Source organism: Macaca mulatta, chromosome 7 (assembly GCF_049350105.2).
Source record: "Macaca mulatta isolate MMU2019108-1 chromosome 7, T2T-MMU8v2.0, whole genome shotgun sequence".
In the NCBI taxonomy this organism is placed as follows: Eukaryota; Metazoa; Chordata; class Mammalia; order Primates; family Cercopithecidae; genus Macaca; species Macaca mulatta.
Window position 1 is genome coordinate 59556297 of NC_133412.1, and position 13190 is coordinate 59569486.

At 48.8% G+C, this 13190-nt stretch overlaps 1 protein-coding gene and 1 long non-coding RNA gene across 2 annotated transcripts in view; one reads left to right on the top strand and one right to left on the bottom strand.

The window, feature by feature from the left end:
- Positions 1 to 863: 863 nt before the first annotated feature.
- On the bottom strand, positions 864 to 11818 carry STARD5 (StAR related lipid transfer domain containing 5). The gene is given in 6 exon segments (NM_001260916.1): positions 864 to 1467; positions 6448 to 6541; positions 7376 to 7493; positions 10449 to 10581; positions 10942 to 10991; positions 11657 to 11818. Coding segments are annotated over 6 exon segments (642 nt in total). The 5' UTR covers positions 11756 to 11818; the 3' UTR covers positions 864 to 1319.
- A 169-nt stretch (positions 11819 to 11987) lies between these two features.
- LOC144330039 (uncharacterized) overlaps positions 11988 to 13190 on the top strand; it is a 115296-nt gene continuing 114093 nt past the window's right edge. Inside the window, exon 1 of the long non-coding RNA XR_013395860.1 lies at positions 11988 to 12214. This is a non-coding gene — a long non-coding RNA (uncharacterized LOC144330039). The remainder of the gene's footprint in view (positions 12215 to 13190) is intronic.

Consider the following 13190-nt stretch of genomic DNA (forward strand, 5'->3'; position numbering starts at 1 on the left):
CATTTAAGAGACAGTCACCCCAGGACTCAAAAATAGGGAAGTAACAGTAACACAGGGGAAATGTTTTCTATTTGGAGGAGCAAAGGCTGAGAACACTGTGAAAACATCCTGCACGCGCAATAGTAACCTGGGTAAATGCAACGTGAAGGGATTTTAGTCAGACACACGCGGTCTTTCTTACAAGGAAGGGGGCGGGGGTGCAGATAAGGTTGCTAGAGAATGTTAGAGGATCCCTCTCTGGATCGGAGATAGGGAAAGAAACTTGCATGGCTGCTGCGGCCCCTTCCAGGTGGCAAGGCTGTGCTCACTGGTTCTGATGATGTGCCTGGGTGGACATGGCCCCTGTGGGTTTGTGCAGTCTTGCAGCAGGATCTGGAGGGGAGATTCCAGCCAGGGCTGCTAGAGGGAGGCATGCTCGTCTATCTTTCCTGATGGCAGGATGGCCTGGCCAGGGCCTGGAAGACAGAGACCTCCTGCCTCCACCTCAGTAAGAAGACAAGGAAAGGCAAATGCTCAGGGGAAAGAAAAAGAAGGTTCTTCTCCCCAGAGTTCCCCATGCAGACGTGAGTACATGCTCAGTTCAGAATCACTGCCAAGAACTCATCCCTAATGCTGTAGATTTGGGCTGGAACAGATTCACACTGCCTGGTTTCATTGAGGGCATGGAAGTCCACCACGAGGGGATAAAGAGAGAAAAACAAATTCATCAAATGGAAGATACATTGAAAGTGTTTTTCCTTAATGGTTATCCCATTTTTAAACCATTATTTTCCAAGTTGACACCTTTTTTAAGGAAAAAAACTCTTTTGTGGCAGTAAAGCCATATACAAGGTCTGTATCAGAAAAATACATTTGAGGGTCTGCAGCGCAGGACTGAGGGAGCTGTAGATGATTAAAAGGCAACAGGGCCTGGTTTTCAGTGGCGATGATGATTCTCTATGACAGTCAGGGAAACGCGGTCTCTGAGAGTGATGGGCACATAAAGGCTTGGGGCCAGAGTGCATCACACGGTGTCCAGCCCGAGTCCCTGTCAGATGGTTAGAGGCCTGGGTCTACCCTGCCAGGAGAGGCATGTTTGGGTAACAGGCAGATGGAGTTTAGAGCACATGAATGGCTCATCGCATGCCAACCCTGAGTGGGGCAGGAGGCAGGAAGGGTGGGCTGCCGCCTCTGGTTGGCATTCTCAGAGATGTGTAGTCCGTCAGCTTGTTCCAAAGAGTGAACACAGGCCTCCGCATGCTCCCGGGCTCCTTGGTATCCCAACAGCTGGAGCTCCTCGATGAGTCATGGGAGTTCTTTGCCAAGAAGTAATGATGGCATTACTCATGGAATTGCTTCACTGCTTTCTGAAGGTTGGCATAAAACCGGGTCATGCTGCGGGGGAAGAAGGAGTCCACCACGTTCTGTGGGAGGTAACCGCTGAGGTCGGTATGGAAGAATGTGACCAGGTTGGTCTTGGTGGGTTCCCTGTAAAGGCAACAGCAGAGCTGTGTTACGATCTACAGCAGAGATGCTGGGGATGAGCACCAGGCAGGTGAGCAGAGCCCAGCCCAGTGGAAATGGCCATGATACAGTGATTGCGTCTCATCCCTTGCTGTGCCCTCTACCCAGGGGTCCTCTCTGGACCTGCTCATTTTCAGGATGGAATCTCGTCCCGTCAGGGATGCATTCCACAGCCTCTCCAAGCCTCCAGGGAGGGAGAAGTCCCTACTCCCAGTCCAAAAAGGCAGTACCTTGCTGCCTGATTCACTCAGCAAATACTTTCGGAGAACTCACTTCGTGCCAGGCCCTGAGAGGAACGAAGAGATGCTGCCCTTCACTATTTAGGGTCTGCAACCTCCTGGGGGTTCCTGGGACCCTTTCAAGGGGTCTGCAACGTTAACATTATTTTCATAACAACACTAACACGTGATTCGCCTTCTCTCACGTGCATATGGTGGAGTTTTCTGGAGGTTACATGATGTGTGATATTGCAACAGACTGCATGCAGAAGCAGGTATGAGCTTCTGTTAAGCTGACATGAAAGAGATGAGCAAAAATGTAAAAATGCCACTCTTTTCACGGTATTTTTTGTTTCTAAAAAAATACAGTTTTAAAAAATAAAGTTATTTAACATGTAGTGAATTTTTATGTTAAAATATTTTTAACATTTCTCAAATTTCCCAGTTACAATTTCAATACATCAAATAATGATAGCTATAACCTCCATGAACAAAGGCCCTATGAAGCCCTCAAATATATTTAAGGGTATAATAAAGCCTTATGCCAAAATTTTGAGAACCGCTATTTAGAGAACTGGCGAATAATCTGAGCACTTATGAAGGGATTTTGGCCGGGGAGGGGGGGGCAGAAGCTCAGAGGACGGCAGGTGGCACAGATGCAGACTGGAAGTCCAGAATCAAAGGGGCACACAATGTGGAGACGGAACACAACTTGGTAGGGACATGAAGCAATCTTCACCGTGACAAACTTCTCAACGGTCAGGACAACAAAGGTAGTATGGGCTTTGTGGAGCTCATTTGGCATTTTATTTGAATGCAACTGTCCACAGCCTCAGCCTCACCAGGAACCCCAGGTAGCTCTACGCCTGCCCACGAGATGTTTCCTGACATCATGCAGGCTACAGGTTTGGAACTGGAGACCTTTTAGAATCCCACTCCTCAGGGCCAAGCACGGTGGCTCACACCTGTAATCCTAGCACTTTGGGAGGTCGAAGCGGTTGTATCACCTGAGGTCAGGAGTTCGAGACCAATCTGGACAACATGGTGAAACCCCATCTCTACTAAACATACACAAATTAGCCAGGCATGGTGGTGGGTGCCTGTAATCCCCGCTACTCGGGAGGCTGAGGCAGGAGAATCGCTTGAACCTGGGAGGTGGATGTTGCAGTGACCTGAGATTGCACCATTTTGCACTCCAGCCTGAGTGACAACAGCAAAACTCCATCTCAAAAAAAAAAAAAAAAAAAAAAAATCTCACTCCCCAAGTCATATAGAAGGACGACGGGCCTGGAGCAGGATGGGGGCCAACAGATCCATAAGACGGGAGAGCATGTGCTCCTCTGTGCTGTGGCTTTTCTCCTCTGCTTGTGCCCTGCTTCCCCAAAGAGGGTGAACTCCAGGGGACAGGGACTTCCTTCCATATCAAAGCCTTAGCATCATCCACATTCCACCTTTCCCTCACCCACCAACCCCTGTCCATCCCGCCTTTGCTAGGGCCTTCTCTCTCATCCCTGCTCCTCCTCCCACTGGGCCTCCTCTGGCCCCCATCACCTCTCAGCAGCATCCTCTTTAGAAACATGAACAGGTGAGTGAGAAATGAGACTCCATGATCATGTCTCCCTCTGGGTGAGGACTGGGCTTTGCGGTGGGTGGAACATGGGAGAGGCCGTGTGGGATGGGACAAACTCTTCCTCACAGTGGCCTTGGTGAGTGGTAGCTCTTGTATGTACACCATTATGTGACAACAACAACAGAAAGGGCAACAGGGGGCACAGAGGAGTTGTGGGTCACCCAGTCTCCCCTCAGAAAAGGCTGGGATGAAGGCATCCACTATGGTTGCTAGAAGGATTTAATGAGAGTAGGCGTGAAGCACACTTAGCACCAGCAAGTGCTCCAGAAATGATACTGTAATGCTGCCTTGACCACAAATACAGGTTCCTCCACCTTGAGAACACATTTCCCCCATCCCCCACAGTCACTTGCAGCTCAACCACCACTACCTCTGGCCTCAACACCACCTCACCCCTGATGAGTCCTCTTGCCCTCTTGCTCACAGCCTCTTGCTCAAGAGAGCAAGAGGAGAGAGAATGCCCTAGCAAAGGTGGGATGGGCAGAGGTTGGTGGGTGAGGGAGAGGGTGCAGTGCAGATGATGCTAAGGCTTTGAGATGGAAGGAAGTCCCTGTCCCTTGGAGTTCACCCTCTTTGGGGAAGCAGGGCATCACAGCAGTTAAGACTGAAGTCAGGGCATGTCCTGCTCAGGCCTCCCCAGTGGCTTCCCATTTTATTCAGAGGAAAGTCCCCAACAGGCTGTGGGCCCTGCTACCTCATGGGCCGAATGTCCTAGCCTCTCCCCTTGCTAACACAACACCTCCCTCTGTGCTGTTCCTCAGAGGCGCTCCTTTTGCGCTGGCTCCTGCTCCTACTTCTGAGACTTTGCATCTGCTCATACCCCTGCCAGAATGCTCACTCCACCAACATGCCCAAGACTCCCTGCATTTGTGCTTTGTTCAAATGTCTTATTAGGGAAACCCCCTAGACGACCCACTCACACCTTTCCCTGGCACCTTTATCTGGGTTTAGTTTTCCCCAAGGCACTTAACATCTGATACTTACTAAAGCATCCATGAGACAGAACTACTTACATTTGTGTTTAGTCTGTCTCCTCCTGCCTTCATTGGAATCTAAGTTCTAAGAGGAGAGATACTCTAGCTGTTTTGAGACATCAGTATCTGCGTTAAGAGCCCAGATTCTGGAGCCAGATGGCCAGAATGAGACTGTGGCTCTCTTACTTGCTGGCTATGTGACCTTGGATAAGTTACTAAACCTCTCTGTGCACCCACCATTCTTATCTTAAAAATCAGGATCACAACAATGCCTTAGGGTGTTATAAAAATAGTTAATTTATACAAAGTGCTTAGAATAGTGGCTGACACAGTAGTGCTGTCTAAATGTTTGCAGCTGCTGCTGCTGCTATTAATGCCAGCTGAATCTAGCGTCCAGAATAGGCCTATCTTCACAGAATAATAAGAGAATAATCATTGTCACAGATTTCAGATCCACAGCCTCATGAGAATAACTGCACAGAGCAGGCTCTGGAAGAAAGTTTTACTGAGAACACATGATGTTTTTAATCAAGTAGACAGGAGTTGGAAGAGTCAACACTTGAATTAAAACCCTCATATAGGCAGGGTTTTGTGGGACTCCAACCAACCTATCAGCAAAATCCATGCAATTGGGCCAGGCGTAGTGACTCATGCCTGTAATCACAGCACTCTGGGAGGCCAAGACGGGGGGATCATTTGAGGTCAGGAGCTCGAGACCAGCCTGGACAACATGGTGAAACCCCCGCTCTACTAAAAATACAAAAATTAGCCAGGCATGGTGGCAGGCACCTGTAATCCCAGCTACTTGGGAGGCTGAGGCAGGAGAATTGCTTGAGCCTGGGAGGCAGAGGTTGCCAAGAGTGAGCTAAGACTGCACCGCTGCACTCTGGCTTGGGTGACAGCCAAACTCTGTCTCAAAAATAAAATAAAATAAAATAAAATCCACGTGATACCTTTGCTATGGGCATGATACTACCCATTATATTGTGCATTCCACCAAAAAGAAGACAGCAATGGGATTCAGCCCCTGAGAAGAAATGACTCTGCCTCTTATTCTGAAAACTCCTCTCTGTCAGACCCGGCACCATTGAAAGGTGAGTCCTAGCATCTGACTACTAGGTGGGAGAGGACAAGGAATGAGTCCAGGCCAGGGCATCTAGGGCACCTATATATTGAGAGAACTGAAACTAAGCACAGGTGTGTATGTTTGTGTGTGGCAGAGCACAGCTGTGCTATTTTCAAACTCAAAATTGTGTTACATCTAAGAAAAGTCTTCATGTGATGTCTGAAAAGCCAGCTTAGCAAAGAGGGTAACATAAAGGTGCTAGGTCTGGGCTTGGTATAATCCCATGACGCCGAGGCCCACCTCCTGGGACAATGTGGTAGAAGCACGGACCCCTTCCCTCCAGGCATCTGTGTGGAGACTGCAGGGAACACTGCGACACACCTGCAAGGTGCAGTTTCTTTCGCTGTCAACTTGCATGATTCCCAGGATCAATGAGGGACAGGTAATTCATTACACAGAAATTTCCTGGCAAGAGCCTGGCCATGACCTGTGGCAAATGGGAATAGAGAGTCCCCGGGGTCAATTCTGAGGCTGACTTACAGTGTGGTCTCAGAACCGCCCTTTAGGCCTGAGTTCCGCCACATTCCTTGCCGAGGAGAGATGATCACTGAGTGAAATGCGGGGTGGGGACTGCTATCTTCAAAGCTGCTCCTGTCTGGCAGAGGGTATTCAGGGAGGACTCGGAGCACAGACCCTGCCCTGCCAACCTCCTAGCCTTTGAGTCAGAACACATCACTGAATCTCCCCAAACCTCAGTTTCCTCATTTGCTCAATGGACCATGACATTTGTTTAGCCTGGAGGCTGCAGGGAAAATTTCCTGCATCACAAATAAGAGTAACGCCTCCCCTCAATTCTTGCCCATGTGCCAGGTACTCTCAGGAGGTTCTGCTTATGCAGATGTGTGTGAAAGTATTTTGTATCGTCACAATCTAAACAGCTGTAAGGCATTTTTCTTCTTTTGAATCATAGTCAAAGTGCCCCTTTTCAGAGAAGGTCCACAGGGAAGGCACGGTTAGGTCTGAGCCATGTACCTCAATGCAGGAAATTATCCTTACCCTGGAAGAGGTTCACAGAAGCAACCACAAGGATGGTTAAATCCTCTCACAAAACCTGGCTTCGGGGGACACAAGGGGTGTTCCACATGGGTGGCTGGAAGACAGTGCAGAATGTCAGTGAGTTACAACTTCAGACGGTCAGGCCACCGCCACTGGGATGCCATAGAACACACAGACCGGACTACCTGCAGCCCTGGAGTCTGTGACGGACTCCTGTCCTTTGGCGTGAGGTCCCCCTACTCCCACCCTACTGCCCCTTACACTCACACATACAAATACCCTCTCACATGCGTGTACACAAACTCACACACATGCACACACACTTGCACTCACACACACTCATCTGCATTCACGCATAAACACGCACATAGCTTTCCCAAGCTTGTCAAGAATATTAGAGAAAAGAACATTCTAGAACACAAGGTTTGGGAGTGGGAGGAGGCACGTGCCTCTCTCAAATCCCAGCCAGGAGAGGCATGGATGCATCCAACTCTCTCATGTAGAAGAATTGGAGGAATGGCAGGGGCTGTGCAGAGGCAGGAGCCCTGCTCCTCACTGGACATTAAGGGAGTGGACAGCACCCAAACTCTCAAGAAGACATGGCCATGGATTTTTCACACAAGTTTTTTGCCACCCAACTAACCTACATGTCTACAGCAAACACCATGAGCTTCGGCAGGAAAAAAAAAAAAAAGGGAGGCACTGGCAAAACCGTGACTTAAACATAGAATTACTGGTATGTGGACTGTCTTGCCTCAGACCCCCATGGCCCTGAATCCCCTCAAACCCAACCAGATGAGGTAGGGGACTCAGAGTGTGAGTTTCTGGTGATTTCTTGTTGCTTGGCTCTCCTTAAGGAACTGTGAGGTGCAGAAGAGAAAGCCCAGCATCGTAGGAAGGCATGGCAGCTCCTCTGGGCATCACTCACCGTTGGAACTGATGGTCCCATCCTCATATCTCTTGACTAGCACCAAGTCCACAAAATCTCTAGGAGAAATGAGCTTCATGGCAGCTGAGGGGGTGGAGGTTCTGCTTACACACAGGGTCTGCCAAACCAAAGAAGCATGTAGCTGTGACTGCTGGCCGGACATCTTCTCCCAACTCCCACTCCATCCCTCAAGGTCTGGGAGAGGTACCAGGACTGACAGTAGGGTGGCACTACAAACAGTAAGATCCAGAGCAAATCTTCCCAGGAACCGGGTGTCATGGAAATACACCCAGTTTGTAAGATGAGGGCTGTGACACAGGCTGCCCACAGCTATCTAGCTGCAGACCAGTGCCATGCTGAAGTCATGTCTCACAAGTGACCATAAGAGGTACCATTTATTGAGCACCTAGTAAGAGCCTGGCTGGACAAAGCTCTCAGTTGTCCCTTACCTTTAGAAACAGGTATCATTAATCCCTACTACAAGTGAGGAAACTGACACTTGGAGAGACTAAGGAACTCAGCACGAAGCTCATGGTGGAGATGGGATTTGAACAGGACCAGAGCTAGGGAGAGGGAAGAAAGGCCACTCTTTTTTAGGGCTGACCCTGCACTTGCTCAGCCTCCTATGTTGTGCCTGGGGCAACTCTTTGGTTTACCCTAGTCCCAGCCCCAGGAGGGAATACCTTGAACCTCACTCAATCTCAGCATATCCCAGTAGTCCGCACTCCCATTTTATAAACCAAGGATGCTGGGCTTTCTCCCATTCATCCCATCCTGCAAGAGAGCGGGGCCCAGGCTCTCTCGGGGTCACAATGGAGAACTACAGGCCAGGTCTGCGATGGAATAGTCCTGGGGAGAAGTCTCAGGGGAGGTGAGTGGGGCTGGTAAAGGTCTCCATCTCTTTGTCTTTCCCCTCAGGTATTAAGACTTGGGGCACCACGTGTTGCTGAGAAACTTTTCAGCAGGGACACTTTTGGCCTCAGGAAATTAATCTTCAAATGGGCGTGAGATGCCTGGGGGCACTTGAGCACTTTGCAATGGGTGCAATGAGGATGAATTTCCAGATGACTCTGCTCCATGTTTTCTTCATCCCTTAACGACCTGCCTGGGAACAGGCTGCACCTGCACACAGGGTCTCCTTTCCCATTTGAAGAAAAGCACAGCATATGCCCATTCATCTAGAATCATCCTATCATGAATTGTCCCAGTGTGTAAAATCCTCCAGGGTGGCAAAGGGACAATTAGGAGTGCTGGCTGCAATATGTAATCAAGGCAGTATACACTGGTGTTAGAATTTCATGTTCTTCCCTTTCTTAAACACATTCCAAAACTTGGTGTTAAAAACAAGGCAATTTTGTCATTTCTAAATTCTGGTATTCTGTAACAGTAATGGCAGAAGTGATGAAAAATTTGAAAAAAAATTATACTGCTTCCACCTCTGATGATTGCCCCCAGGTGCATCATTCCTGAGGTATAGTGTCTGGAAACCAAGATGAGGAGAACTTTGGAAAGAAATTTTGAAGACAGCAGCAGCGCATGTCATAAATGCGACAAACTCATGGCATGGCCCTGTATCCTATCCATCCATCCACCTATCTATCCATCATCTATTTTAGAATTAGGATATTTGAGAGTTGCCAAAAGCATGCTGAAAAATGCCAGTCTGCAAGGAAAAGCCCTTTCTCCATATTTTCATTGTTTCACTAAATGATAAAGAGCTACCACTTGGTAATTCTCCACTTTTTTGTAAACCTGAGCTCACCAGTAGCCTGTGCTTCCCCTCTACTTTGCAGTTGTCTATTGAAAAGTTTGTATCTTTTCATGGACTTATGAGTTAATTAGAAAAAAGAGCTCCCATTCATCTCAGCTAAAGATGCAAAATGTTTTACTTGTCACATTTAATATTTCTTTATCAGAATTTATAATATAATCATGTTATTTTAATGAATTACACTCGTACCTCAATCCAATTTAAAAAAAAAACAATTAGTCTTGGCCAGGTGTGGTGGCTCACATCTGTAATCCCAGCACTTTGGGGGGCCGAGATGGGGGTATCATGAGGTCAAGAGATCAAGACCATCCTGGCTAACATGGTGAAACCCCGTCTCTACCAAAAATACAAACATTAGCTGGGCATGGTGGCATGCCCCTGTAGTCCCAGCTACTCGGGAGGATGAGGCAGAATTGCTTGAACCCGGGAGGCGGAGGCTGCAGTGAGCCCACATCGTACCACTGCACTCCAGCTTGGCAACAGAGTGAGACTCTGTCTCAAAAAAAAAAAAAAAAAAAAATTAGTCTCATGATTACAGGAAATATATGATTAAAAAAATTTCCATTTCTATGCATATTTATGATGCAGGATGATGACTTCCAAGAACAACCATGTATTAAATTAGGATAAAATTCAGAGGGCTACGTGGAATGGAAATTTGAGTTCTAGGAAAACAGTTACATACAATTTCTGACTATTTAATAAACTTTGTTCATGTATTTTAAATAAAAATTTATATATTATTTAGATACATCTGAAAGAATGTCATTGCTTTGTTCAAAACTGGTATTTACATGTCAAAAATGATATACTTTGCAACTTATAAAAATTTAGTTGTCAACTAAATGTTATTAATAGATGTCAACTGGATGTGTGAGGATGATGCATAATTTCCCAAAAATCTGTTGGAAGCATGTAAGCAAAAAGCGTGAAGACCCTCATACCAGAGGGTAACTGGGGTCATGCAGGTACATGGGGCTGCTACTGGCCCAGGCTTCAGGGAAGTGGGTGCCAGGGGCTGAGGGTCCTGTGTCGCCTAGTGCAGCAGCCCCACACAAGGAACAGGTATGCTACCCCCAGAGACTCTGTTTGGGGCTTCTCTGCCTATCTGAATCATGACGTTTCCCACCAGGAAACTGGGCTGAGGCTGGCCTCCAATGTTGCAAGCAGTGGGCAGCCTGTGTTTGCAGGACATATTCCCCTGACAAAAGGTATCATGGACCCCTTCCAGAAGAAATGGGAGGGAGTTACTATAGCAGGGCCCAGACACTATCTAGAGATAACATGCTTGGGAAGATTTACATCAGTGATGCTTTGGATAATTTCAAAACCGGTCACATTCTCATCCCACTTCACTCGTAGGCCTCCAACGGCTGGCTTCACACAGTCCCACACCTCCTCTGGTGTCCCATATACAATGCCTTCTCCTCGGTACCTGGAGCACAAAAAGGAATTTGACCCCAATGCATCAATCAAATTTGTTTATCTTGTGATTGTATCTAAGGACTAGAAGGTGAACCATGCCATGTCTGTCACTACTCTTTTGGGACAGGCTTGCAGAGAAGGGGCTGAAACTTACTAGCCCCACCTCCCTTCAGGCCTGCAGAAATGGACAGTGAGCTTTCACAAGAATACAGTTTGCTGAAAATGATTTCATTAAAAACAGTAAGGCTTTTCTGGAGGACAATTGATTACGGGTTGTAGGGTTGATCTGAATATTTTAAAAGGCAAACCCATAAAGATACCAGGAAGGGTGCGGCACCTCTGGTAAGCTTTGAACAAGGCATGCACTTACAGGTTCCCTGGAAACTCCACAGATGGCCTCCAGGAAACTGAAACTCCATTCTGTCAAAAGGCACAGAACCATAGAATTTTAGAGCTAGAAGGTCTCTGGTCACTTGGCTTAATCCCCTGTTTTAAAGAAGAGGGGTCAGAGGCCTCAAGAGATACGACTCTCCAAGGCTGTGCAACCCATACGTGGAAAAGCTGGGACTAGTCTTGGGCAAAGCTGTCCCCACAGCAGAATGTGATGAAGAAAAAGATCTCAACTGGCTGACTCCAAGAGCCGTGGGTGGTTTTCAAATTATCTAAAAGCCACCATGCATTCTGTTTCCTTGAGCAACCCAGGGCTACTTGTTAAAAGTCAGAAGTGTCAAGCAAAACTACCCCCATGCTACCCTCTGGCAACGACAAAGAGAGGGGTTCACGCTGTAATGAACAGAGTAAAGGCTTTAGAGGCTGGTGTTAGGGTTCCAGTCCTAAACAGCATTCAACAGCCAGGTGACCTTGGGTAAGTCACTGAGTGAAAGGAACAGATACCACCTTAAGTCATTGTAAGCATAACAGGCCCAATCTTTTTTTAAAACAATCCCCATTGGAATCCCTCTCAATCGGGTCCAGGGGATTGGGGTGCAGAAAACAACGGGGAGAGGAGTGGCTTGGGGGCTCCTGGGGACCCGGGCTCCACGAAGCGGTCTCCGGGACGCCTTCCCGCCCAGCTCCTCACTCACGCCTTCCCGGCAAATCTTCCAGCCTGCTGTGTCCCGCCGGTACCGGAGCACCTTCTCGGCCACAGCCTCGCTCGTCTGGGCTGCCAGCGTCGGGTCCATTGCGCCGGGAACTGCGCTTGGCCGCGGGGTCGCTGGTGTTTTGAGCCGCGGCGCTGGATCCGGAGTGCCTGAAAGCTGGAGCTCTGGGAGGAGCTCGTAGCCCCGCCTCTTTCCCCGCCCCCGCGCCTGAATTGGTGCAGGCCCTCAGACGGATCCCGCCTCCCTAAGATTGGCAGCACCACAGACTGCGGGGCCAGGCTCTCCAGTTAGCGTCAGCGCCTGGGCGGGTCCCGGAAGCCTCCGGCGTGCCTGGTAAGGTCCTGCCGTATCCGCCTCCTTCTTGTCCAGTTGTGGGAGGAGCTCTGGAGCCCCGGGACTCTAAGATGGCCAATGACGGAGACCCGTTGGGCCAGGCCAGGTCGCAGACAATGTCGACTGTTTGTTTAAGAAACGTGGACTCTTGTCCTGAGTGCACCGAAGCTTTCAGCCTGCGGGACGGTGGTGCGATTTGCATTAGAGGTGCAGGGTGGGAGAGGAAATGCGCGTGGAGACTGGGCGCGTGCAACGGTGGGAGAGGTGTGGGGCAGGGGTGCGGGGAGTGGCGGTGAAGAGAAGAGGACCCATCGTAGAGTATTTAGGAGATGGAAGGTGAAGGTCTCTGCCCCCGACTGTGGATGTTCAGAAGGAGAAAGCATCATGACTCCCAGCCTTGGCCACCTGGCAGCTTACCTGAGATGGCGAAGAGATAGGCCGAGTTCAGTTCTGGGCATATTTAGTTGGAGGTGCCTGAGGGGCCTCTAGTACAGGTGTCCAGGAGTCAATGCAATGCGCTGACATCTGGGAGAGGCCCGGCTTTATTAGAGATATGGGAGTTCTCTGCTTCCAGCTTCCCTGGAGCTGCGGAGAGTGAGCCAGGGTCGCGTCTTCCCAGTGTGAATAGCAAGGACAGCCTCGGTTTCCCCTTTTCCCCTCTTCTGCGCTATCACCAACTAAATATTTGAAAAGGTCAATATTGAGGTCTGTTTCTTATCTTTCTTTTTTGTGTACTTATTGTTTCCTTTAAACTTTGGATATAAATGTTTGGAAGAGTAGTGTAAACAAAATGACAACTTGAAAGACCTTTTTGGAAGATATGAAGGGCAGCCAGGCTGTGAAGAAGGCCTGGATGGGGAATTAGGGAGCTCAAGATCTAGACCCAGTTTCACTCATTATTCTTTGAGCTTCAGTTCGCTCCAAGGTGAAATGGGACACATCATAAATGTTCCTAGTGGGGTCTGGTGGCTCACACCTGTAATCCCAGCACTTTGGGAGGCCGGAGCAGGAGATCACTTGAACCCAGGAGTTCGGGACCAGCCTGGGCAACATGGCGAGCCCCCGTCTCTACTAAAAATACAAAAATGAGCCAGGCATGGTTACGAGGGGCTGTTATCCCATCTACTTGGGGGACTGAGGTGGGAGGATCGCTTGAACCCAGGAGGCAGAGGCTGCAGTGAAC